This window comes from Lampetra fluviatilis, chromosome 54 (genome assembly GCF_964198595.1).
Source record: "Lampetra fluviatilis chromosome 54, kcLamFluv1.1, whole genome shotgun sequence".
Taxonomy (NCBI): Eukaryota; Metazoa; Chordata; class Hyperoartia; order Petromyzontiformes; family Petromyzontidae; genus Lampetra; species Lampetra fluviatilis.
In genome coordinates this window covers 4,369,735-4,397,116 of record NC_136328.1, presented here as the reverse complement: position 1 = coordinate 4,397,116, position 27,382 = coordinate 4,369,735, and the positions used below count along the sequence as shown (strand labels likewise).

General features: G+C 51.7%; 2 protein-coding genes across 2 annotated transcripts; both read right to left on the bottom strand.

Moving 5' to 3' along the window:
* Positions 1 to 2,229: 2,229 nt before the first annotated feature.
* Positions 2,230 to 5,948, bottom strand: LOC144949485 (cytochrome b5 type B-like). Its single transcript, XM_078879406.1, has 2 exons — positions 5,774 to 5,948; positions 2,230 to 2,452 (listed from the first exon to the last, which is right to left on the bottom strand). The coding sequence occupies exons 1-2, from the start codon at positions 5,891 to 5,893 to the stop codon at positions 2,264 to 2,266; spliced, it is 309 nt and encodes a 102-aa protein (XP_078735532.1). The 5' UTR covers positions 5,894 to 5,948; the 3' UTR covers positions 2,230 to 2,263.
* A 4,157-nt stretch (positions 5,949 to 10,105) lies between these two features.
* On the bottom strand, positions 10,106 to 26,421 carry LOC144949633 (PAT complex subunit CCDC47-like). Its single transcript, XM_078879611.1, has 14 exons — positions 26,317 to 26,421; positions 21,131 to 21,302; positions 20,027 to 20,175; positions 18,851 to 18,949; positions 17,445 to 17,619; positions 16,648 to 16,769; positions 16,033 to 16,098; positions 14,805 to 14,906; positions 14,112 to 14,222; positions 13,067 to 13,152; positions 12,846 to 12,904; positions 11,675 to 11,784; positions 11,071 to 11,238; positions 10,106 to 10,834 (listed from the first exon to the last, which is right to left on the bottom strand). The coding sequence occupies exons 1-14, from the start codon at positions 26,317 to 26,319 to the stop codon at positions 10,754 to 10,756; spliced, it is 1,503 nt and encodes a 500-aa protein (XP_078735737.1). The 5' UTR covers positions 26,320 to 26,421; the 3' UTR covers positions 10,106 to 10,753.
* Between the last annotated feature and the right edge of the window lie 961 nt (positions 26,422 to 27,382).

The following is a 27,382-nucleotide window of genomic DNA, read 5'->3' as shown; positions in this document are numbered from 1 at the left end:
TGCGTCTGCGTGGAGTCTCTGTGCGAGTCTCTGTGTGAGTGAGAGTTCTGAGTGCATCCGAGTCCTGTGTGTATCTCTGTGTGAGTCTGTCTGAGTCTGTGAGTCTGTGTGTGTGTGTGAGTCTGTGTGTGTGAGTAAGTGTGTGTGTGTGCTTTATTGACCTGGTCAAGGCCTATGATACCATCAGTAGGACTGGGCTCTGGGTTGTTCTTCGTGCTTTCAGAGTCCCTGACCCTCTGCTCACGATCATTAAGGACCTTCATGATGGTGAGCGGGCCCGGGTAAAACTACGTGGCCGGGAGTCGGAGCCTTTCCCTGTACACCTTGGGGTGCGACAGGGATGTCCTCTGGCTCCCACATTATTTAACATCTATTTCGACTGCGTAGTTCGTGAAGCCTTCAATAGCTTGTACCGGGGGAATTACCATTTGGTACAGATATAATGGGAGGCTGATCGACGCCCGGGTGCGATCAAGGGATGGCTCCCTATTGGTCAACCACGTTATGTATGCCGATGATTTGGTAATAGCTGCTCATTCAGAAGAGGAGTTGGAGACGCTGCTGCGGAGACTGGAGCGTGCCACTAAGAGGTGGGGCCTTACCATCAGCCCCACCAAAACTAAGCACCTGCCTGGGTATTTTGTACCATCGGGCACTCCACCCCCACAACTCCCAATCGGTGATGGGGCAGTTGTGGAGAGAGTGGAGAGTTTCCCATACCTGGGCAGTGTGCTTATGACCGGCTCCAGTTTAACAGCAGAGGTCTCACTCCGAATCAGTCGAGCGGCAATATCTTTTCATCGGTTGCGTAACGCTGTGTGGAAGCTACCTGGTCTGTCGCTCCGCACGAAGCTTCAGGTCTTCTCGGCCACGGTCATTCCCTCCCTTCTCTACGCTTGCGAAACGTGGACCCCCCTAGTGGAGCATCTTCGCCGGTTGGAAACATTTAGGCTGGCCTGCCTACGATCCATCCTGGGTTTAACCAGGCTGGATTGTGTGAGGAGCTCACAAGTCCTTGAAAGATCTGGGCAAAGTCCCATCAGTGAGCTCCTCCGGCAGGCAAGGCTGCGTTGGCTGGGTCATGTAGCCCGCATGCCCAGCCACCGCATGCCTAAACAGCTTTTGTTCGGCCGGATCGAGGGGGCTAAACGGGCGCGGCACGGGCTAGAGAAGAGATGGAGTGATGTGGTACAGGAGGACGTGGAGCTGAGTGGACTTGCCGATGACTGGTACCAGCGGTGTCAAGATCGGCCTCAGTGGAGGAGGCTCGTGAAGGACGCTACTGGGCAGTTGGAGGCAGTCGCCCTCCAACAACAACGGAGGGCGGAGGAGCGACGCTCACAACAACGAGCGGAGCGCCGGGTGGCTAAAGCACAGCAAGTTGGCACAGTAGGGGGCACAGGTGGTGCACCAGCCAGTCATCTCGGTCATCTTGGTCAGTCGACCCGTGGCACCTGGGTCTGCCCCGTGACCTCCTGCCAGCGGGCGTTCGACACTTCACGTGGCCTCAGGGTGCACATGGCCTGGCACAAGCGTCGTGGTGACGTCACCGCCACTTAGTGGCGAATGGCGGTTGTTGTTGTTGTTGTTGTGTGTGTGAGTCTGTGTGGGTGGAGTCTGTGCGAGTCTGGCCAGTGAGTCTAAGGTTCTGTGTGCGTTTCAGCGCAAGTCTCACACTGTGTGCGAGTCTGTGAGTCTGTCTGTAATTGAGTCTGTGAGTGAGTCTATGTGTGTGCGATTCTGCGCGAGTGAATCTCCATGGTTAAATTTCGATTTAAAGCTTTCGTGACTGCAGGGATTCATCTTCTTGGTTCTTTCGGTAAAGTCACGTAGAAGGGAAGTAATAAAATAATAAAAATAAAACATAATAAAAATAATTCTCACGACGTTTCGGCCACAACGCAAGCAGCCGTCCTCAGGTGAAGAATGAAACACTGCCAAGCTTGGAGCGTATATATATTATTTTGTCAAGGCGCTCTTCTTCCACCTCCAACCCAGCTTAAATATACGCTCCAAGCTTAGCAGTGTTTCATTATTCACCTGAAGACGGCTGCTTGCGTTGTAGCCGAAACGTCGTGAGAATTATTTTATTATGTTTTATTTTTATTATTTTATTACTTCCCTTCTACGTGACTTTACCGAAAGAACCAAGAAGATGAATCTCCGTGTGCGAGCCCATAAGTGCGAGGAGTCCCGTAAGTGTGAGTCTGTGAACAGGTGTGCCTCCAAGTGCTCCTGGCCTGGCACAGGCGCCGTGGTGATGTCACCGCCACTCGGTGGGGATTGGCGGCCGCCGCCGCCGTTGTTGTTGTTGTGCACATACCGTTTCAAGCTCGCCGATGTAGTACTGCTGCATGATGTCGCGCGCGTCCCCCGAGTGACCCGCGTCCTCAAATGCCTCCGTCGCGTCCTTCCCGGACTTCTCCAGCAGCACGGACTCGCCGCCGGGGTGCTGGGGACCAACGCGGACAAGTACGGTCAATCACGATCAACACCATCAACACCATCCCAGTCAGAAGCTTAAGATTCAGTGCTGGAGGAGGGGGAATCCGACAGGGCTGTGAAAACTCTTTTTTTCGCACGCGTACAGTGTGGGAAATTAATGCGTTGATTGTATAAGTCCGAATTATCAATCTTGAGCAAGGCAGCAGCAGCAACAACAACAACTACAGAGACCCAGACCACACCAAGGCGACACACAGTAGCAGTCCCTCAATAAGATGGAACGTTTAAATGGCAAGGGTCAGCCTCGATCCGACATTTTCCTGACAACCGCTCTCATCGGACACTGTTAGCGAGCAGCGTCTATGAAGGCCGGCATGGCGCACAAGGGGGGTGGCGGCGGTGACCGCCAACACCACGCCCGGCCGCCTTTGTCTCCCCCAGTGACGATGTTTACACACCGCACCAGGTGCTCATTTGAGGCCGAGTGGACCTATGAGCGGTGGTTGTTGGCCAGGAATCGAACTCGGGAGGCTGGGTTCGAGGCGCAGCACGCTAACCGCTACACAACCGTTCCCCGCAATTATTGACACACTCTGGCTATGAGGCTTAGGTTAATTAGTTTGCAATACAGGCAAACCGATGAAAAGAGAATAGGTTCTACCCTTTTTCGGCAATAATACAGGAGGTGTTAAGATGTTCAAACAGCAAAGAGACAAAGCTATTGCACGGCTAAATTTCGATTTAAAGCTTTCGTGACTGCAGGGATTCATCTTCTTGGTTCTTTCGGTAAAGTCACGTAGAAGGGAAATAATAAAATAATAAAAATAAAACATAATAAAATAATTCTCGATTTAAAGCTTTCGTGACTGCAGGGATTCATCTTCTTGGTTCTTTCGGTAAAGTCACGTAGAAGGGAAGTAATAAAATAATAAAAATAAAACATCATAAAATAATTCTCACGACGTTTCGGCCACAACGCAAGCAGCCGTCCTCAGGTGAAGACCTGGTCTGTCGGGGAGACAGCTTGCGTTGTGGCCGAAACGTCGTGAGAATTATTTTATTATGTTTTATTTTTATTATTTTATTACTTCCCTTCTACGTGACTTTACCGAAAGAACCAAGAAGATTAATCTATTGCACGGCATCAAGTGGGCATTAAGCACACATCATGCTTTTGCTAAGACGTGCAATCAAACCTCCTTTGATAAATCTCTGCATTTGTCTTGGCAAATTATTGGTCTACACCAGAGACGACCTCCTTTATAGCCATATCTCACCAGTGTTCGTCCAAAGGACACCAACAGGCAACGACCACAAAGGATAAAGCCTATTAATTCTATCATGATTTGAAGCTTTCGTGACTGCAGGAATCCATACCCTTTGGTTCTTTCGTTAAAGTCACGTAAGCCACATAAAGTGACTTTACCTATTAATTCTGTTTGTCATCTTCTTGGTTCTTTCGGTAAAGTCACGTAGAATGGAAATAATAAAATAATAAAAATAAAACATACTAAAATAATTCTCACGACGTTTCGGCCACAACGCAAGCAGCCGTCCTCAGGTGGAGAGCAGGTCTGTCGAGTAGACAGACTTTACCGAAAGAACCAAGAAGATGAATCCCTGCAGTCACGAAAGCTTTAAATCGAAATCTGTTCGTCATTTTGATAAAGGCAAAGAGGGTCCCCAATGATAGAGTCAAACCGATATTTTTATTATCCAAGTGTGAAATTTATGGGTTTTTGTGCTCAGTCATTGGAGGCCGGGCCACGGTAACACAAACTCGCCGCACGCGGTCACGGCTGGACAGGACCCAACCGGGACACGTACCCACCCAAGTTCGACGTCTCTGACCTCCAAACCACCTCATGGAACTCCCCCGTTTCACTTCCCTATTCAGGTGCAGGGTCTCAAAAATGCAGGTGGTGTTGGGAGGGCTGGCTTCAAGGTCGGGGTGACCAATATAAGGTTTGAATTGGTCTATAGGAAGGTAGGCAGTAATAAAGGGTTGACAGGTATGTAGTAGTGTAGTGTATAGAGTAGTGTAGTGTATAATGTTGTGTATAGTAGTGTAGTGTATTGAGTAGTGTATAGCAGTGTCGTGTATAGTATCATACCTTAATTCTAGATTTGAAGCTTTCGTGACTGCAAGGATTCGTACTCTTAGGTTTTTTCGGTAAAGTCACGTAGGAAAAAAGTATCATACCTGTCAACCCATACAGTTTACCCCGTATTCTTGTACAGGGAGATTGAATTTTCAGGTCCATACGGCGTACAGCCGTTTCAATACAGGCACACAATAAGTGTGTCTCTCTGCGTCTCTCTCTCGAGGAATGTCGTCCCCACGAACTCGAGGAATCGAATCACCCCGAGGACGTCAACGAAGTCGGCCCGGGTATCCGAGACACCACAAAGACAAAGCTCCCCCGTGTAGCCTTCAACAGACTTCTGAGGGCAAGTGCTGTTAGCGAGTAGCACCTAGCAAAGACAAAGATCCCCCGTGTAGCCTTCAACAGACTTCTGAGGGCAAGTGCTGTTAGCGAGTAGCACCTAGCAAAGACAAAGATCCGCGTGTAGCCTTCAACAGACTTGTGGGGGCAAGTGCTGTTAGCGAGTAGCACCTAGCAAAGACAAAGATCCCCCGTGTAGCCTTCAACAGACTTGTGGGGGCAAGTGCTGTTAGCGAGTAGCACCTAGCAAAGATAAAGATCCCCCGTGTAGCCTTCGACAGACTTCTGAGGGCAAGTGCTGTTAGTGAGTAGCACCTAGCAAAGACAAAGATCCCCGTGTAGCCTTCAACAGACTTGTGGGGGCAAGTGCTGTTAGCGAGTAGCACCTAGCAAAGACAAAGATCCCCCGTGTAGCCTTCGACAGACTTCTGAGGGCAAGTGCTGTTAGTGAGTAGCACCTAGCAAAGACAAAGATCCCCCGTGTAGCCTTCAACAGACTTGAGGGAAAGTGCTGTTAGCGAGTATCACTTAGCAAAGACAAAGATCCCCCGTGTAGCCTTCAACAGACTTCTGAGGGCAAGTGCTGTGAGTAGCACCTAGCAAAGACAAAGATCCCCCGTGTAGCCTTCAACAGACTTGTGAGGGCAAGTGCTGAGTATCACCAAGCAAAGACAAAGCTCCCCCGTGTAGCCTTCAGACTTCTGAGGGCAAGTGCTGTGAGTAGCACCTAGCAAAGACAAAGCTCCCCCGTGTAGCCTTCAACAGACTTGTGAGGGCAAGTGCTGTTAGCGAGTAAGCACCCTATGAAAGCCGGCACGGCACACACAGAGAGATACAAAGAGGGTTGGTGGTAGCTGAGTGGCCAGCAATCACAGCCTCACCTCCGCGGCGAAGTCGCTGACATCGTACACCTTGCCGTGGATGACGAGGCACAGGCGGCCGGCCGCGGCCCGCTGCTTTACCTCCTCCATCCGCATCAAACTCTCGCCCGCCATCGCCATCTTCCTCCTACTCCTCCGATCCCTCGCACGGCCCGATAGCTCCGACCACGTGACCCCGGAGTGGGAGGAGTTGAGGGGGTGAGGGGGTGTGGCGAGCTGAGTCACGTGGTTTCCGGGTGTGTGTGTGTGGGTGGGAGGGATGGATGAGGGTGAGAGACCACGTGGTTTCCCACCCACCCACACCACGAGTCACGTGGTGTGGGTGGGTGGATGGGGGGGATGGGGGTGAGAGACCACGTGGCCTCAAAGTGCACCTAACCTGGCACGGGCGCCGTGGTGACCTAGCCGTCACTGAGGGGCCGTCCATAAATGACGTCACGCGATTAAGGACGATTTTTGACCGCCCCCCCTCGTCACACGGTGTCACAAAGTCAGACCCCCCCTCAAATATCACGTCACAAAGCTCTGCACCCCCCCCCCCCAAAACCATATTTCCATTTTGAAAATAAAACATGCTTCAAATCGCTTTAAACTATTGTCATTGTAGTGCGTATTTAATGTGGCGCTGCACTCTGATGTTGTAGGAGAAAACATTTATATTTATTTAAAGTTGCGCATTTTGATGTGACGTCACATTTCGAAAAACCCCCCTCGTCAAAAATGTCTGACCCCCCCCTCCCTAGGTGCGTGACGTCATTTATGGACGGCCCCTGAGTGGCGAATGGCGGGCGTTGGTTATATTGGTTGGGTTTGGCACAGTAGGGGGCACAGGTGGTGCATTTACCGGTCATCTCAGTCGGTCAACCCATGACACCCGGGTCTGCCCCGAGACCTTCCTGTCAGCGAGCCTTCTACACTTCACGTGGCCTCAAAGTGCACCTGGCCTGGCACGGGCACCGTGGTGACGTCACCGTTTATTAGTGGCGAATGGAGGGCGTTGGTTATTGGTTGGTCTTTGGCACAGTAGGGAGAACAGCTGTTGAATCGACCAGCAAGTCATCTCAGTCGGTCAACCCGTGGCACCTGATGGGTCTGTCCCGTGACCTTGCCAGCGGGCGTTCGATACGTCACGTGGCCTTAACGTGCACGTAGCCTGGCACACTTCGTACCGACTGGCGGTTGTTGCTGTCGGTTGGGTTTGGAAGGTGAGGGTCACGTGGTTTTAAGGCAGGGGTCGGCAACCTGCGGCTCGTTAAAGGACTGTTTCCACGTGGTTTTAGGGGGGTGAGAAGGGTGCCGGGGAGAGACCACGTGGTTGGGTTTTGTGAATTGAAGCTGCGCTTTAACACATTCCTGCGGAGGGAGCTGGTAGGAACGTTGGGTTGCTCGGTCAATGGCCAGGGTCAACGGCGGCGTGGTGTATTCCGCAAATATGCCCGACTGTGAGGGCGGGCACAAGCCGGCGTGAGTAGGTTAAACGTTGAGTTTTATAAGGGCACCACGGGGTGACCAGCCCCTCCCCACCCAGCCCCACCCCTCCCACCCACCACCCAGCCCCACCCTCCCCACCCAGCCCCACCCTCCCCTTTCCACCCAGACCCACCCCTCCCATTTTTGGATGCACGACGGACAGACATAATAATCCCCTGTGGGCTGGTGTAACCAGGAGGTTCCTACCAGTATAAGCTGTTTTACTGGGGTAAATCCCAATGAATAGTGACAATCGTGACGTAAACGGTTTCGTGTGACGTAATCGTGCTCGTGTGACGTAATACGGCGTGATGTAACCGTGTGACGTAATCGTTCTCGTATTACTGCAGCAGCGCATGTGCGAAACGGATTGTGTTCAAAGTTGCAACAGCGAGAAGACCTGTTTCATCCGTGCGTCGAGTGATCTTCCCGTTGCAGAGCCGCTCGATTAATCTTTATTCCGAGTACAGAAAAGCACAAAACGCAACGCGATAAAAAAAAAAGTCATAATTGCAGCTTTGAAGAGAAACCACCTGATGACGGACGCTTGTGTTGCACCCGACACGTCGTGATTTGTTTTATTTTATACCCACGTGACTTTACCGAAAGAACCAAAGAGTATAGAAACTGATAGTTGATCATCGCGATATCGCAGGTCTTGTATAGCCGTTCGTGACATACCACGGCGAGCTCCGACACGGAAAGTTGGGCCAACATTATTCGTGCAAATCCAGGACCACGATCGCCATGCGTCGTTTTTCCCAGTCGTCGGCCCTTCCTCCGACCTGGAACACAGCCACTACCACGCCTCCCCCACTCCACATTCGCAGCGCTGACTCATTTTAAATCCTTTATATTAAGTTCACTTGCTTGCTTGCGCGCTTGCTTGCTTGCGCGCTTACGACCGTGCAAATATTTCGGTCGTTTTTTAACCCACTTCCCGTGATCCAATCGAGCTGACATTTTGCACAGACTCGTTGTACGTGACAATTAATTATATTTAATTACCAATTGCTTAATGGTGGCAGGCAATCATCTGACCCATAGGTGGCAGCCATCTCAAGCCAGAGGACGAGATGACTCTAGCCGCCACGCATATAAAGGATTTATAGTGAAAAACTTTGTTTTTACGGGTGAATTTTTTACCCACCCCTTCTTGAAGCGCCTTCTCAAACGCAACATCTTCTTTTGTTTTCTTAGGTTTTTTCGGTACCGAAAATTTAAATTAATTTTTTTACCTACATGACTTTACCGAAAAAAACTAAGAATATGAATCCTTGCAGTCACGAAAGCTTCAAATCTAGAATCTTCTTTTGTTGATTTCACTCTTTTTACTTGAGCGGATCTCCGAGCTGAGCTCTGCGCCCCAGTGTCGCCGCTGGCCTTCGGGGCGAGTGAAAATTGTGCGCGTTACAAATTGGAATTGTTTAACACCGAGGCTTTCGCGACTAATATCCATGAGGTTTTTTTTAAGCTCGTTGTATATACTGGCGAAACGTCGTACTCAGATTGTAGATGTTGTGGCTTGGCTCTCCAACACACCTGGTGTGCTGTACTAGTGACGAATTGGCCACGTAGCAACCCTTACAAGTTGGCTGTGCCGGGTGGTGGCGGGTTTTACGACACATTTATACATTTACGCGATCCAAGCCAATAAAATTCAATTATCATTATTTTAAATTTTTTATGTACGCATTTGAAATACTTTGCACGGGAGGTTTTCTTTTTAAAGTCCACACAGCAACGTCCACCCCCCCTCTCCCGTCCCCTCCTCCAGCCTGGCAGACTCGAATGCTCGCCCATTGGGAGGCCGATGCTGCAGTTGGCCGTAGGGACAGTTGCCACTGGGGGGCAGAGACATGAGTGTAGGGGGGATCCCATAGACTAGACAGCATCAGGGCATCGGGGGAATGGTTCAGATGTTAAGAAGCTTTGGGATTCTAGATTCTAGAAGCTTTCGTGACTGCAAGGATTCATATTCTTAGGTTTTTTCGGAAAAAAGTTACGTAGGTGAAAATTTTTAATTTAAATTAATAAAAGTTAAATAAAAATATAATTAAATTCACGACGTTTCGGAGGCAACACAAGCTTCCGTCTTCAGGTGGAACCGTCACAGCACGATAGCTGTATCAAGTGCTAGCTGTATCAAGTGATAAAAGTGATACAGCTATCGTGCTGTGACGGTTCCACCTGAAGACGGAAGCTTGTGTTGCCTCCGAAACGTCGTGATTTTTATTTTATTTTACTAATTTAAATTTTTCACCTATGTGACTTTACCGAAAAAACCTAACAATATGAAGCTTTGGGCTGCCAAGGCATTCAAGTGGAAGCCCTTGAAGCGGCTAATCCCTTGCCCTTACGGTGTACGTATCGGCCCTCGTTGCCAATCCACTGCTGGATGAAGGCCTCCCCCACGTCTGTGCGCCGCAGGTTGGTGAATGACGTGGGAGCGTAGATGTGCTGTACAACACCACAGTGGATTTTGTAGCAGTGCCCTGCGCTGCTCACCACTGATGTTCTCTCCTCTCTCTCCACGTCTTTCTCGGCGTCCATTTCCTCATGTCTGTGTCCATCTCCTCACGTCTCATCTCTCCCCGTGTCACTCTCCCCGTGTCACTCTCCCCGTGTCTATCTCATCTGTCTCCCCATGTTCGTCTCTATCCCCGCGTGTCTGTATCTCTCTCCACGTCTCTCCCTCCCCATATCCTTAGCCGTGCGTCCGATTGCCTCATTCATTACCCATCGACATCTGCGTGAACGATACTTTTAAAGTAACAATGTCCTGCGCTTGCAGATGATCATTTTGAGACATTTCCCTCAATATTCTCATTACGCGTTATCACATTTCAACAAATTTTTTTTTTACATTTTTTTATTGTCACGTAATTAAAGAATTCTTATTCAAACTAATGTGTGTCCCACACCCCATGTGAAATGCTTGGAACTATTTTAAAAAGGTATACAACTTTTTGATTCTACAGTAGTTTGCCAAACAATTGCATAGTTCTTTCGGTATCCAATTCATCCGATATTATAATTATTGTATTTTTTTTTATTAATTCACACAAGGAGGCAATGGCCCAGATAAGAAACACTAAACGACACACACGCACAGCACACACAGCACTTCTTCCTGGCCGGAGTGACCTCACCCACCACCACAACAACAACAGCACAGGTCACCGGCACATTTCACGAACCGCGTCGCAAAACACAACTACCACACGCAGTTTTCCCACTCTCGGTCGAATTTAATTACAACGAAAGCTGGAGTCTTGACACAATACAAATTGCTACCACTGTAATGATCAACAGCAGTAGGGACAAGGAGCGATGCACGCCCTCCGTACAAGCCCCTTACCCCCCCCCCCCCTTGGCTTAAAATAAAATCCCCTGCGGCCGATGCCACGGCTGGCAGGCACAGCACCGTGCTCTCTCTCTCTCTCTCTTCCTCTCTCTCTGCCACCCTCTCTGCTCCCTCTCTCTTCCTACCTCTCTCTGCCACTTCCATCACATGGCCTTCACTTTGAGCTGCTTCATCTTGGTTTGCTTCCGCTCCATCTTCTTCTGCTCCCGGCGCTGCTGCACCTCCTGCAGGCAGGACACGACGTTCAAACGGTCGGCGTTTTACCAAAAGTGCGCACACACACACACACCCACACGCACGCACACACACACACGGAAGCATCCACCGCCCATCGCTCCCCGAGGTCCCGTCGTCCATGAGAACCCGAGGAGACCCCGCGCCCCAAAATAAATCTCGCCGCTTCCAGCCCCACCGCCCTCACTCTCCTTGCCCCCCACCCCCCTCACCCCCCTCCCCTCACCTCGAGGCGGCGCTGCTTGTCGGGGTCCTCCTCGTTCATGATGCGCTCCTTCTCCGCGCGGCGCTTGTCCTCGCGCCGCGTCTGTGCTGCCTCCTGCCTCTGCGCGTGGCCCAGCCTCTGGTAGAGCTCGGCCACGTGCGACCGGTTGCGGTCCGCCTTCTGCTTGGCCTGCGACAACGAGCGGCGCGACCCGAGGAAATGCGCACGGACGCTTTCTCGCGGGCGCTCTCCCCCCCCCGGGCGCTCTCCCATGGAATGTGCGATGCTCGAAAACGGAGCCCAACCCGGAGATGCTCATTCGTGCCTCTCGGGAAATGAGCACAAGTAGCAAATCGTCAATATTGACGAATGTTGAGTTTTTGTAGCCGTTTGATCAATTGTTGACGAGCGTGTAGAGTTTTTTGTTAATTGTGCTTGCACGACCGCTGCCAAATGCAGCGGCAAGCACCAAATATTTGTTAACATTTTCAGACAGGACGAGGGATGTTGGTTACTAACAGACGGCAATGCGCTAGCAACGTCGAACGTTCCACGTTCATCAAACAGCGTCTGCGCCTGCCCGCCCCCCCCCCCCGCCCCCCGAGTGCCAGAGTGGAGACTTCACCTCCTTGCTGAGCCGGATCTTCCTCATCTTGTCGATGCTGTAGATGACCATGCTCATGAGCGGCAGCATCGCCTCCATGTCCTGGGTGGAGCTCCTGCCGTTCCCTGGCACTGCGCACAGCCCCAACGAACAGCCACCCACCTTTAGTACCGCCGGGGCCCAGCGGTAGAAGCGGTTGCCCCGGTTCGAATCCGGCAGGCCGCCCCGGTTAATGCTGCGGTTGTGTATTAACCATGTGATACTACGCGTCATCCGCTTCACAGCGACCGTGAAAGACCCAGTGCCGTGCCATCCCCATATAAACCTTCCCGTCTCCGCACGTGGTCCCCCCACGCCTGGGTGGGGGCAGTGAGCCCAATTTCCCCCCCCCCCCCTTCGTTGGGCACCTGTCGCGCCGAAATCAGGGGCTGCTGTTCGGGGAGTTTCTGTCCCCCCCCCCTCTGTTGTGTGATCGGCGTTTTGTACTGGGCTCGCGTTGAGTCGTCATAATAATAAAAAATGTAAACCTTAAATTTCGATTTAAAGCTTTCGTGACTGCAGGGATTCATCTTCTTGGTTCTTTTGGTAAAGTCACGTAGAAGGGAAATAATAAAATAATAAAAATAAAACATAATAAAATAATTCTCACGACGTTTCGGCCACAACGCAAGCAGCCGTCCTCAGGTGAAGACCAGGTCTGTCAGGGAGACAGCTGAGAAAATGTAAACCTATTTTATTATTAAAAAACATTTAAAAGACCTCGTAGCGTCATTCTAAGACGAGTAGAAGGCCGCTCTACGTACCGGCATCGCTCGCTTAAATAATTCCAAAATGGGGAATGGTTACACCGCGGTTGACTTAATTGGGAAACAAGTGGCATGAGTCTTCCCACGACAGCAGGATCCTCCCCGAGTCTTATGAAATAACCTCAAACCGGGCTTTTCTCTTGTCTGTATGTTCAACTTATTTCTCACCATGCTAATCGGAGGTGCCGGGGAAGGACGCACAAACTAACACACACAAAGCCTTGTGAGTCTTGCGAGTCTTGCGACGCGAAACACGCGTTGGCACTCACGGCGTTCACGTTTCACGCATCCCCGCGACACCTTCAAATCGTTGCGTCACCATCGTGGGAACTCTCCACTGGCAAACATTATTTTTTCCCCCCCCCCCCGAGCAAACCCAAACTCACCGTTAAATGTAAACAAAAGGGTCTTCTGGGTTTCCGGCGGCTTGACCGCTTGCCCCTCTCTAAAGAAGACGAGAAAAATGAGGTGTTCCTGCCGTTAGGAAACGACAAATCCGTGAAACGACGGCGGTGGTGACCGTGCGCGGTGCACGATGTCGACTACGTGCAACCCCCCCCCGGCGCCCCACCACCTCTCCCCCACCCCCCGCCGTGCCCCCACTTACTCTTGAACAATTTTGGTTCCCGAGTATTGATCGGAGAAGTGCATGGACTCGATTTTCTCCGCGTTGTTCTTCAGCAAGGTGACCATCTGCAAGGCAAACATTTGCAATCGGTGAGATCGCGTAAATATATAAATGTGTGTCGTTAAACCCGCCACCACCCGACACAGCCAACCAGTAGGAGGTTTGTCACGTAAACAGAACGTGGCCAATTCGTCACTAGAACAGCACACCGGTGTGTCGGAGAGCAAATCCACAGCATTTACAAACATTTGCAACCGTGACGTTTAAAGTTACGCTTGTTACACCGAGGTCGTCGCTCGTTACACACCAGGTGCCAGCTGCAAATTGAACGCAGTACCTCGCTGATCTCTTGCACGCTGAGCAGGTGCCCATGGAGCTGTGCGGTATGCAAGCCTGTATTAATCGTACCATAATACGACAAAAGTTGTCTGACTGGACAACCGTGGTGGTGACTTCACCGCGCGAATTCCACAGCGTCAAGCTGGGTTCCCGCGTCGCTCAACATCCCACGCGCATCGACGCGTTGCTGTGAATGTTTTATTACAGGATATTGGGAAAAAAAGTTTTGCTGGCTTGGCTGGAGGGGGAGGGAGGGGATGTAGGGAGGGAGGAACGTAGGGAAGGAGGGAGTCGGGAGGGAGTAGGGAGAGAGGGAGTAGGAGGGAGGGAGGGAGGGGGGGGGGGGAGTAGGGAGGGAGGGGAGAAGGGAGGGAGGGAGTAGGAGGGAGGGAGGGGAAAAGGGAGTGAGGTAGGGAGAGAGGGGAGTAGGGAGGGAGGGAGGGAGTAGGAGGGAGTAGGGAAGGGAGTGAGGTAGGGAAGGAGGTAGGGAGAGAGGGGAGTAGGGAGGGAGGTGAGTCGGGAGGGAGGGGAGTAGGGAGAGAGGGGAGTAGGGAGGGAGGGGAGTAGGGAAGGAGGGAGGAAGAGGGAGGGACGGACGGACACAAAACACATGGACGCTGCGAGTACAAACGGAAACACAAAGTTACAGACTTCTCAGAGCAGAGCGACGCGCCATGGAGGTTACCCGGTCGTCCAGGATGGCGTCGGACACCTCGCCGCTCTCGCTGAGGATGGCGACCGAGTCGGGCAAACCGAAGCGTGAGCCGGACTTGGGCTTCTCCGGGCAAAAGTGGCTCTGGTTGGAACGACATGTTCACGGGGCGGAAGGTCAACGCCGCCACCGCCATGGGCCCCTCGCACGACTTGCGGATCAACGCGACGCGCTTTGACGACAGAGACCCCTCGACGTGTGCGGTAACGTTGCTCGAGGGCTGTGCACGTCGACTGCCTCGCTTGCGACTAATCTCTCTGTTGATCGGCGATCGTTTCGCGGGTGAGCGCCGATTTTTTTGCGACTGAAATCAAACCCGCTTTCAAGATTCAGAATCTTTACTGAGACTGGAGGAATCTGGATGAGCTATAAAGGTCTCTTTCACAGATGTCCAGCAGGGGCAAGACAGACATTTACAACAACAAACAATGCAAAAACACGATCGGAGTGCAAAGTATAGGAAATGTAAGCAAAGTAAATTACTTAAAACAATATTTTATTTATTTTACCGGGTAAACCCGACTGATCAATTAGCTTCTTTGTCAGAAACGACCCAGCAAAAAAATGATAGCAACTCAACGGAGTGGCTTATCGCGTTCAACGTCCACTGCGGAGCGGACGACGGTCTCGCCCGGTGAATGTTTGCCGAGCAAAACCAAAACTCACCAGGTCCTCCAGCTCCTTGTGGAGCTTGGCAACGGTGCGCTTGCTGCCGAGCATGAACACCAAGCTCTCCATGTCTTCCGCGTTCATCGTCACGCTCACGTGCTGTCACACGCGGTTGAACGCACGCACCCCACCACACGCGGTGAGTCCAACGTCTCCCGTCTCAATCGGCTCGACCGTCCCTCCGTTCGTTGCCCGCACTCCGGATCATCCCTAATCCACCCGCGCGATCTCCCCGCAACTCCCCGCTCCTCCAACTCGCAGCTCGCTACTGCTCGCTCCTTGCTTTTCCCTTCTTCCTCCCTTTCCCCCCTCGCCCTCTCATCCCCGACATCTCGGCCCACTCATTCCTTCTGCCCCTCTTCCGGCCTGGTGGTCTTCATCATTTCTTTCTTCCTTCCTGCCGCTTCATTGTGAACCCCAGTTGCCACCCCCCCCACCCCCCCCCCCCACCCTTTGTGCGTCGTTTGGGAACTTCCGTCCGAGCAACCCTTCCCTTTCCCGATCCTTTCTTCCTCTCTTCCCATTCATTACATCCTTTACTCTACTACTCTACGCCTCCCCCACCCTCACTCTTCGCTTGATGTTCCATGGCCCAAAAAGGTTTTTACGTAAAAACAATTGGCCCCACAAACCTTGTTATTTGTTTCCGAAATTCTTTCCCCCATTTGCATCCCAACCGTGCAATCGGCCTCGCGTCACGGGACGAGGCACCCCTTTCGGAAAATTCTCGCATAGCAGTGGACACCCCCTGCCCACCCCCCCCCCCCCCCCACTTTGTTGGGAGAACGGCTCCAGCCAGCGGAAGGGGATTTCATCGAAGGGCCACATCCGAGAGACGGGCGACCTCTGGTCCACACACAGTTAGGGTGCGGCGCTTCTCGCTCACACTGCATGTGAGAGCGAGGTCCCGTCGCATAATGGTCAAGGCAGTAATTCAATCGTCGGGGGACCAAAATTTTGCCACGTCGAGTGCAGAACAGCATTTCCGACGGTGGGTTTTTTTGTTGTGCGCGGTCATTGGCGACCAGACGAAACTGACAACTCACTAACACACGAGGACCCGATTTAATCGCAGGCAGCTGCCTGGACTTGAACCCAGGACCCTCAGCGCTCTGACCTCTGACCCACAACCGGCGACCTCCTACATCTCTCAGTATCACCGTCAGGCATGCGGACCGAGATCTGTGTGCGACATCACGCGGCCACGTCGGCCAGAGACACTCACAATGCTGTCGGATGCCGGCCTCATCATTCGGGTGAGCAGGCTCAGGAGGTCTTGCCGCTTCAGCAGCTGTGTCGGGGTCGGGGTGGAGGCATCGTTACCAATGTTAGCGTGACACAACAACAACCACGACCGACATTCGCCACTAAGTGGCGACCACGTTAAGCACGGCGCTTGTGCTGGGCTACCGTGGACTTCGAGGCCACGTGAAGTGTCGAAGGCACGCTGGCAGGTGGTCATGGAACGCGCCCCAGGTGACATAGTATGACTGACCCATACCCGGTACAGATGTCTGTGTGTCTCTATATACCGCATTTATATCCACCGAGTCTCCACGTGCCTCTACGAATCTCTGTGGGCTTTACTATACAGTCCACAGTTTGGGTGTTGCACGGACCCGCAAAATCGCCGCAACTACCGTTGCTGCCCCGGTGTGTCTCTACTTTTTTTTTGTTTTTCAACAAAACAACTCGCAGGCCGGCTAAAACACACCCCATGGTTCGCATCGTCACCCGTTTTGCTACTTTAACCATCCACTGCGTGAAGGAGACGGCGGCGGCGGTGGCGGCTGCCGGCATCGGCCACGTCGACCCTTTACTCGGCCCAAAAAAGGCCTACCTTGAGATGCACGAGCATCCCTTCGCAGCAGGCCCGTCCCGAGCACCACAGGCTGAACACGTGGTCGTTCTCCTGGGCCAGCTGCAGGGTGCTCGTCGGCTCTTTGTCCGTACCGTTGTCACCTGGGCGGTTGCGGTCGATAAGAAGAGACGAGACTCAGCGAGCGATCGGCATTTTACGTCAACTCGGGGGAGGAGTTGGGGGGGGGGGGAGGAAACAGCGGCGGCTCAAAGCGCGGCTGCTCGCTATCTCTCTCTCGCTTGCTTTCCGTACGCAACTTAGTTAAACTAAGTTGCGTACGGCCGAGTCCTCGTTGGACGCAGTCGATTGCGTTCCAAAAAAAAAGGAAACGATTTCCCCACAAATAACGCGACGGTAAATGTGCGCCGAGATACGGTGCGCTACGCACGCCAGGCAGTGATTTGGCGGGACAATTCACTGAGGGTACGCCGCCGCCGCATTGCCGTATCACTGTACCGCTCAGCTCAAGAAAGTAGTTCGTTCGTCGATTGCTCAGAAGCCGCGTTATAACGGTGCACATTCCATGCCATAACGGCGCGTGTTCCCGCATTTTAACGGCATGCAGTCCGTGTTCCCGAATGGAAGAACCACGTTACAGCAAAAACACGCCGCGTTTGCGAACAACGCGCGTTGCCAACACCGCGCGTTTCCAACACCGCGCGTTTCCAACACCGCGCGTTGCAAGCGAGGACTTGCCGTCCTGCATAACGTCCGTGGCCGTCCTTGCGCTCACCCCACGGACCTCTACGCAACTGTACGGGTCCGATGAAACTCACCGACGAGGGCAAAGTTGGTTTCCAGCAGGCTGCGGTGGGCGTTGAACCAGGCCTGAGCCAGCTGGTTGTTCTTGTTGCGCCCGAACAGGTAGTTGAGGATGTAGGCCGAGAGGCCGGCCGCCATGAGGATCTCCAGCTGGTAGCGGTCCCAGCCGGTGTGGATGCCCAAGGGGACCTGCAGGAAACCGGTGGATCTCACCGTCACCGAAACACGCCCCCCCCCCCCCCCCCCTTGTGTCCGTACGCGTACGTCATCGGGAACGAAAACTGATGGCGTACATCAGAATAATTATCATTCAAATTATGGTTTTACTTTTCGATTTAAAGCTTTCATGACTGCAGGGATTCATCTTCTTGGTTCTTTCGGTAAAGTCACGTAGAATGGAAATAATAAAATAATAAAAATAAAACAATTAAATAATTCTCGCGACGTTTCGGCCACAACGCAAGCAGCCATCCTCAGCAGCCGTCCTCAGGTGGAGAACAGGTCTGTCGAGAAGACAGACCTGTTCTTCACCTGAGGACGGCTGCTTGCGTTGTGGCCGAAACGTCGCGAGAATTATTTAATTGTTTTATTTTTATTATTTTATTATTTCCATTCTACGGTTTTACTGTTATACAGCGGTCTCTCGGTTTACGATGCCATCAATGAACAATATTTCGATTACCGATCCACCTCCCGTAGGGGTCCCATTATTATTCACGATACATTTTTGTGAATAGATACATGTTGTATTTTCATACGTTCGATTACCGATAAATTCAATTAACGATGGTTTTCGTGGAACCAATTAATATCGTTAACCGAGGGGCCGCTGTACGGTGTTTGCCATCCGTGCAAACCGCCGATCGAATCGTTGCCGTGGAATTTCTCACGCACCGCTGCGTTCGTGCGGAGGCCTCGCCGGGACAACCACAGCCAAGCGGGGAAGCAAAGCAGCTGGAATCGGCACCCAAGTTCCGTTTGTGACGTTTACGGCCAACCCCACCCCGCGATGAGCGTTTGCGGGTCACACGAGAGTTGCACGGGGCAAAACGAGAGAGGGGCCCGTTCGGGCTCAACCAGAGGTCGCAAACGGGTTTTGATTCCTTACCCGTACCCGTACCAGGCCGCACCAGGGTCGCAAACGGGTACCCGTACCCGGCCGGGTACGGGTAGCCGGGTATCGGATAGGGTACGGGTATCGGGTACCCGATTGCGACCTCTGAGCTCAACCCCCACTCGTCTCGAACGGCTGCCGCGTACAAATTCCCCGTCACGGCGCCAGCCCGCGACGAAGAAACGGGAAACCCGCGGGAGCGGCGCCACGTCGGGGGTTGGCACCCACGACCGAGGCGCGAGAGACGCCTGCTCTAGCTGGGGGCTCCGTGCTCGGCGGACGCACGAGGTGCCGCAAGCGGCTGACCTGGCGGATGTGCAGGGGCTGCTCCCCCTGCCGCTTGGGGGTGGCTGGACCGTCCATCCCCTCGAACTCCTCCTCGTCGTACACGTCCCCTTCGTCCACCTGGGCAGAGTTGGGGGAGCCGCGAGATGTTAGCCACCTCGCCTGGTGTGCAGGAGGTCGTGGGTTCGATCCTGACCCTGAGGCCTGGTGCTGCTGTATATTTGGAGTGTACGTGTCTCTCTCTCTCTCATCATCACGGTGACTAGGAGATGTTAGCCACCTCGCCTGGTGTGCAGGAGGTCGTGGGTACGATCCTGACCCTGAGGCCTGCTGCTGTATATTTGGAGTTTGCGTGTCTCTCTCTCTCTCTCATCATCACGGTGACTAGGAGATGTTAACCACCTCGCCTGTTGTGCAGGAGGTCGTGGGTTCGATCCTGACCCTGAGACCTGCTGCTGTATATTTGGAGTTTGCGTGTCTCTCTCTCTCATCATCACGGTGACTAGGAGATGTTAACTACCTCGCCTGGTATGCAGAAGGAGGTCGTTGGTTCGATCCCGACCCTGACGCCTGCTGCTGTATATTTGGAGTTTGCGTGTCTCGCTCTCTCTCCCCCCGTAGCGAGATGTTAACTACCTCGCCTGGTCGGGGGTTCGATCCCCGACCCTGACGATGTCTGCTGTATGGGTCTATGGGTCTCTGTGGGTCTGTCTTTGTATGAGATGTTAAAAACCTCGCCTGTGAATGAGTGGTTGCCATGGAGAGAGATTGCGAATGAGTGGTTGCCATGGAGATTGTGAATGAGTGGTTGCCATGGAGACAGATTGTGAATGAGTGGTCGCCATGGAGACAGATTGTGAATGAGTGGTTGCCATGGAGAGAGAGGGTGTGACTGAGTGGTCGCCATGGAGACAGATTGTGAGTGAGTGAGTGGTTGCCATGGAGATTGTGAATTAGTTGTAGCCACGGAGCGAGATGATGAAGAGGCAGCAGGAACGTTGGTGGTTACGAGGGGGAGATGAAGGGGTCGTGGGGGGTGAGTTAGTTTTGTGGGAGGAGCGGAAACCAGTGAGCAAAGGTGACTGCTTAACGTGGAGTTTGTCCCAGTGAAAGGTGGCGAGGGCAGAAAATGACCGAGAGTGACCCACGCAGGTAACGGAGCCCGGCGGACGTCCACGCAACGTCTGCGTCACTTACGTCGTCCAGGTCCGGCTCGTCCTGCACGATCCCGTCGTCGTCGTCGTCCTCCTCGTCGCCCTCCTCGTCCCGAGAGGCTTCGGCTCCCACCTCGTCGTCGTCGTGGTCGCCGCGAGCGGACCCCGGGGTCGCCTTGGGAGCCGAGGCCGCTGCGTGACCGCGGACGGAACGAGCACGGGAGCGCGTGAGGGCAGAGGTCGCAACCGGGTACCCGATACCCGTACACCCTACCCGATACCCGGCTACCCGTACCCGTTTGCGACCCTAGTGCGGCCGGGTACGGGTAGGCCGTGAGTCACTGTTTGTCACTCATTTCCCAACGTCTTGTCTCTTCTCACAATTCAAGTTCCTAGAATCAACCCACCCGCGCCTGCAACATGGCTTCACCCCAGAGGTCGCAATCGGGTACCCATTTGCGACCTCTGCGTGACGGTCACCTCCCGGAGATTTCTCCAGGACAATTAAAGATTCTCATTCCGATAAAGATTCTGATTCCGTCACCCCAACTGTTCAAGTTCAAGTTCATTTATTAGGTATAGCCCTGTGAGAGCCATTCGGCTCTTGAATCGGGTGCAACCGCAACAAACAAAAAACAAAAACATGAACAAAAAACATCTTAAAGTGAATATGTGACTGAGTGCAAACAGAAAATCCAAGAAAAGACAGCAAAATATTGCATAAAAAGCACCGTACACAAAAATGTGCATAAATCTCAGTGGGATGCAAGTCAAACAACAACAACAACAACCACAAGACAACTTAGATTAAGGCCATCAGTCTAACTCTGTTCTACAACAAACATGGCCAAACCAAAAAAAATAAAAGTGAGTGATTTATCACGCGCGTAATCCTCCTCTTCATTGCCTCCTATAGAATTATTTGTGGACGAGACCCCCGCGTGGTTTCCACGCACACAGGCTAAGGGTCGTGTCGCGTTCGTGCTGCGAGCCGTCGATGGGTGAACACGAGGCGTTCGCGATCGGAGAAACCCCCTCGTGGGAATAACACTGAGACAACTGGCAGCTGGAGAGCTTTCTCCTCTCCCTCCTCCTCCTCTCCCTCCTCCTCCTCTCTCTCCTCCTGTCTCTCCTCCCTCCTCCTCACCTGGAGCAGCGCCGGGCCATGCGTCATGGTCTTCTGCGTCCTCAAACTCGGCAAAGTCGTTGTCGTCGTAGTCTGCGACGTTGTCGTTGGGCTGCCCCTGGACGAAGTGGGATGCAGGGCCCAGGCGACATAGCACCAGCAGCAGCAACAGCAGCGGTGGCAGCACTTGCGCCTGTACAAGACAAACAAAGACAAAGATCCCCCGTATAGCTTTACCAGACTGTTGGGCAAAGTGCTGTTAGCAAGCACCTAGAAAGGCCGGCACGGCACACGAAAGGGTGGGTGGCCAGCACCACGCACGGCCGCCTTTGTCTCCCGAGTGGCGATGTTTACACACCGCACTTAGGTACTCATTTGAGGCCGAGTCGACCTAGGGGAGGCCCAGGACCGGTTCAGATAATCATCACTGGTGTTGGCCGCGAGCGGGAATCCAACTCGGGTCGCCGGGTTTGTAGTGCAGCGCGCTGGCCGCTACGCTACACAGGTGGAGTCTTGCCAAACGTACGGCAACATTTAATTATTTGCCCAGAAACGCCTCCCCTAGTCTCAAAGGTCTGTTGGGTTAAATTCCAACTGTTTTGCACGGGCAAAAAAAAAAATCAACACGTGCGCACATGTTACACCATAGGCAGATATTGGGGGCAAACCAAAATGATGTACAAATTTAAAGGGAACAATAAAATATATAAAGTCAAGACATAATTGATTCATAAAATAAATCTCGATTTCCAAGTCGTGGCAATTCATCGAATCGCTCGGAGAGAGGGTGGGGGGATTATTATATGTATGTTGAACTTCTTTTGCCCCGTACGTAGCCAAACGTGGTAATCGTAGGTACGGGAGGGAAGGACAACAAACTGAAGATAAAAAGCAATTTCAAAGAAATGAATTTTCAATCTAGATTATTGAAAAGTGCATTGCTTGAGCGGCTTCCTAACATCCGGAGGAAAGCACGTTCCAGACGGCCGCAGAAGCACAATAATAATCTACTTGCTGTACCGCCTCATTGGGACACTGCCTCACTAGCCTGTGCACGTCGAGTGTCCGGTTGCACACGAGCAAATGTGCGATCCAAAACAAAAAAAAGAGCTTCACGGCTCATCGGATTTCTCCAGGACGATCATTTACCAAAAAAAATTAACATTCTGAAATGCGTGAATGAGGGTGTGGCTCGCGGGTTATTGTGATGGTGGGGAGTGGTGGGGGGGGGGAGAAAGCTGGAACCTCCACACGGGAATAAATAAGTAATATATAAAAAAAAACTTTTAAAAACACGCTTTTATGAAATGTACCGTACTAGTAATGGAAGAACTCCACGACTCCAGGAAGTGGCCCCGAAGTTTGCCAGAACGTAAGGGGCCGTGGTGATATACATGCAACGTCAGTTGAGCGTGGACAATTAGACCCAAGCCGAAACATTACATATAAAAAATAATGTTTTAAAATATATATTTTTATGATAGAATATAGCATGGTCATCAGTATGACATAAGTATACCAAAGTTTGCAGTCGATACCACATTGGAAAGTGGGTAAGAATTGAGTTACAAGATTTGAGGATACAACAACAACAACAGAGTGAGTTAAATAAAAAAAAGCGTGTAAAGAAATCACGGTCTCACACCCCAGCAACTTCGCAACATCCCGCAGCCCGCAGTTCCTCGTCCTTTTCATTTCATCATTTATGTATTGGAATATTTTTAACCCGGTTGATCCCTTTGAGATGGGAGCATCTCGTTTTGCAAAGGTCGTCCAAGATATCGAGTGACACATGCATCGCAAACACGACAACGACGTGGTGTGGTGTGTAAGTATGGGCACGGTCTTTACGAAGTGGCAATCACAAGGAAATGCTCTAATACAGCAAAGCGTTATGTCCGTACATCTGTGCGTGTATGTATGTAAGTGGAGCGGTGGTGCAGCGGTTAGCGCTACGAGCCAGGCAAACCCGAGTTCGATTACCGCTCACGGCCAACACCCAGTGACGATTATCTGAATCGGTCCTGGGCCTCCTCTAGGTGGACTCGGCCTTAAACGAGTACCTGGTGCGGTGTGTTAATATCGCCACTGGGGAGACAAAGGCGGCCGGGCGTGGTGTGCTGGCCACCCAAGCCCTCGTGTGCCGTGCCGGCTTTCATAGGTGCTCGCTAACAGCACTTGCCCCAAACAGTCTGTTAAGGCTACACGGGGGATCTTTGTCTTTGTATCTATACCGTATACTCTTTGACAGTACATGTGTTAGAGAGTACATGTACACATTGTACATTTAATTTTGCTTGTGCGTACTGGTACAAAGTGCACTTTAAACATGCACACCGTACCAACGAGTACGTACTCTGCATTGTAACAGGTACACATTGTAACCAGGCCAGCACATGCTGCGTTATACATGAAGACTGGCCACCCTATCCTGACGGTTCAAGTTAATTTATTAGGTATATTCCCTGTGAGCCATTCGGCTCTTGAATCGGGTGCAACCGCAACAAACAAAAAACAAAAACATGAACAAGAAAACATCTTATAGTGAATATGTGACTAAGTGCAAACAGAAAATCCAAGAAAAGACAGCAAAATATTGAAGAAAAAAACACCGCACACCAACGCTGTGTGCACAAATCCCGTGGGATGCAAGTCAAACAACAACAACAACCACAAGACAACTTAGATTAAGTCCATCAGTCTAACTCCGTACTACAACAAACAAGCATGGCCAAACCAAAAAACTTTTCGAAATCCCCAAAATAAAGCCATGAAAGCAATGAAACAGTAGGAACTGTGACGGGATTTTCACAATAAACGACACAAACAACACGTACTACCAAAACCCTGCAGCCATAGCTGGCTGCATGAGTCACTCCACAACAGCAGGAGCATCAGTCGGAATACACGTGCTACCCGTACAACACGTGTGGCAATGCTGAACTTTTGGCGTCCTCTGGTCAAGCACCAATTGGGGATGGAGGCTCAAAAGAAAGCCCTCCCTTGGGTGTGGACCAATCAGTTTCAAGTGCAATGCACATTAATTTTGATTTCAAGCTTTCGTGACTGCAGGGATAAATATTCTTGATTCTTTCGGTAAAGTCACGTAGAAGGGAAATAATAAAATAATAAAAATATTAAACAATAAAAATTTCTTTTTTCAAATTTTCTTGCTGTGGATTTCACACGTGATGTGTTGCAGTCGAAACGTCGTGAGAATTTTGTTTTATATTTTTATTATTTCCCTTCTACATGACTTTACCGAAAGAACCAAGGATATAATACATATATGATCATATTTTTTTTGTTTGCATTTTGACTGCAAGTATTGTGGTTAATGGAGACATTAATCCTCGTAAAAAGGTTTCAGTTGGGTTGCTAAAAAAAGGGAAAAACCCCAATTATTATTATTATATGTTGGTACTGGCAAAGGCCGTCTACTGATGTAAATGCTGAACTTCTTTCGCACCGTACATAACCAGCCGTGCTAATCGAAGGTTCTTAATCGGGTGGGGTGGGGGGGTTACATAACGATTGGCACGGGTACAAGCCGTAGCATGTTACAGTCTCTACTCTACTCCTACCTTCATCAGGCACGGCACGGACAGAACTACAGTTCGTTACTGTAGGCACAGTACTGTACTGCATGTGGGGTACTGTACTGCACGTGGGGTACAGTACACGTGAGAGTACAGTGCAAACGCGCTTAATGTAGCTCCAAAACGGCGCGCGCCCTACTGTCAAATACGTCCTGTAGTCGATGTCAGTACACTGTACTGTACTCTGACCACAGAACACGTACACTGTACTCTGACTGTACACGCATACTGCACTCCGGCTACAGTAAAAGTACACTGTACTATGACTGTACACACATACTGTACTCTGACCGCACACGCATACTGTACTGACTCTACACGCAGACTGTACTCTAACTACAGTACATGTACACTGTACTCTGACTGTACACGCATACTGTCCTCTGACTGTACACGTAGACTGTACTCTGACTACAGTATACTGTACTCTAACTACAGTACACGTGCACTGTACCTACAGTACACGTAGACTGTGCTCTAACTACAGTACACGTACACTGTACTCTACCTACAGTACGCGAAGACTGTACTCTAACTACAGTACACGCACTGTACTGTGCTCGTTGTACTGTACGTGTCTCCCCACCCACCGTGGTGGGGTTCTCGGCTCTTCAGCTCCTGGATCGATTCCCACGATTCGTACCCCGCGAAGCGAATCGCGATTCCGAGTTCCGCTCCATTCAAACGCAGCGCCGACTAGTTTGCCGTGATCGTGCCACGCCGGTTAATAACGACGACAATCTACGAAACCTCACCCCCGACAAGTAAATCGGCAGCACTGCTCATCACTCGGCGCGTCCTCACCGACGACTGACTCACGACGACTTCAATCGCTTCGTGTGAGGGAGCTGAAATGGGGAATCGATTCGGGCTGAACGGGAGTTGTCCCCGCTCAGCCCGAGGGCTTGGGGAGCGCGCTGGCGATTGTCGTGGGTGAGTGGGTGAGTGAGTGGGTTGGTGGGTGAGTGAGTGGGTTGGTGGGTGGGTGAGTGGGTTGGTGGGTGAGTGAGTGGGTGAGTGGGTTGGTGGGTGAGTGGGTTGGTGGGTGGGTGAGTGAGTGGGTGGGTGAGTGAGTGGGTTGGTGGGTGGGTGAGTGGGTTGGTGGGTGAGTGAGTGGGTGAGTGAGTGGGTGAGTGGGTTGGTGGGTGAGTGGGTGAGTGGGTGAGTGGGTGAGTGAGTGAGTGGGTTGGTGGGTGGGTGAGTGGGTGGGTGGGTGAGTGAGTGGGTGAGTGGGTTGGTGGGTGAGTGAGTGAGTGGGTGAGTGAGTGGGTTGGTGGGTGGGTGAGTGGGTGGGTGGGTGAGTGGGTGGGTGGGTGAGTGGGTGGGTGGGTGAGTGGGTGGGTGGGTGGGTGAGTGAGTGGGTGAGTGAGTGGGTGAGTGAGTGGGTGAGTGGGTGGGTTGGTGAGTTAGTGGGTGGGTTGGTGAGCGGGTGAGTGGGTGAGCGGGTGAGTGGATGGGTGAACGGGTGGGTGAGCGGGCGGGTGAGCGGGTGAGTGGGCGGGTGAGCGGGTGGGTAAGTTGGTGAGCGGGCGGGTGAGTGGGCGGGTGAGCGGGTGGGTGAGTGGGTGAGTTGGTGAGCGGGAGGGTGAAAAGCGCCGCGCATTTTACCATCACGGTAGCGAGCAGCAGCAGGGAGCAGTCGCCGACCTTCGGGCACAGTCGACGTGACGTCACGACTAACCCACCCACTCTCCATTGGTGACATGACGTCGCCACCAACCACCATTCCCCGGTGGCGACATGACGTCACCACTAACCTCCCTCCTTGGTGGTGACTTGACGTCTCTAATAACCACTACTGAGGGGGTGTTGTGGTGACGTCACCACTAACCACCCATTCGGTGGTGACGTCACCACCAAAAGGAAGAAGAGGGTGGAGCGTGGGTAGTTGTGACGTCAGCCCCGCTTACTGTTCCCGATGGTCGCGGCTGGGCTCTGCGGTGACATCATGTAACCCTGAATCGACTGCAGCGAGAAACAGATTACTTGCTAAAACTGGAGAAATCCGATGAGCTATAAAGCTTTTTTTAAACAGATGTGCAGTAGAAGCGGGTCAGAACGTTACGACAACAACAATACAAAAACACGATAGGAGTGCAAAGTATAGGGAAGGCAAGTAAATCACTAAAAAAATACAAATATAAATAGATATATTCTTGGTTCTTTCGGTAAAGTCACGTAGAAAGGAAATAATAAAATAATAAAAATATAAAACATATATTTCATATTATCATTTTATTATTTCCCTTCTACGTGACTTTACCGAAAGAACCAAGAATATGAATCCCTGCAGTCACGAAAGCTTTAAATCAAAATCTAATGAAAGATAATTGTTTTACAAGGTAAAGCCCACTGAACGATTAGCTTCTTTTAAAATCTCACATAGAGACCCACAGACTCGCATAGAGACCTATGAGTGACTGCCTCTCGATATCAAGATGCGACCGCATATCAAGACCGCTGTACAAATCCAACAACCCATTCATTACTTATAGTGACACACCGTACCATGACGTCACTCGGGGTTTACAGTGGTGATGTCTTGACTAATGACGTCATCACGGGCCATACTGTCTCGAGGCCTTGCCATCTCATCGTGACGTCATATAAGACATGGCTGACAACCTCCATATCCCGATTATGTCACAACGACTTTTGTGGCGTGTCGTCACAA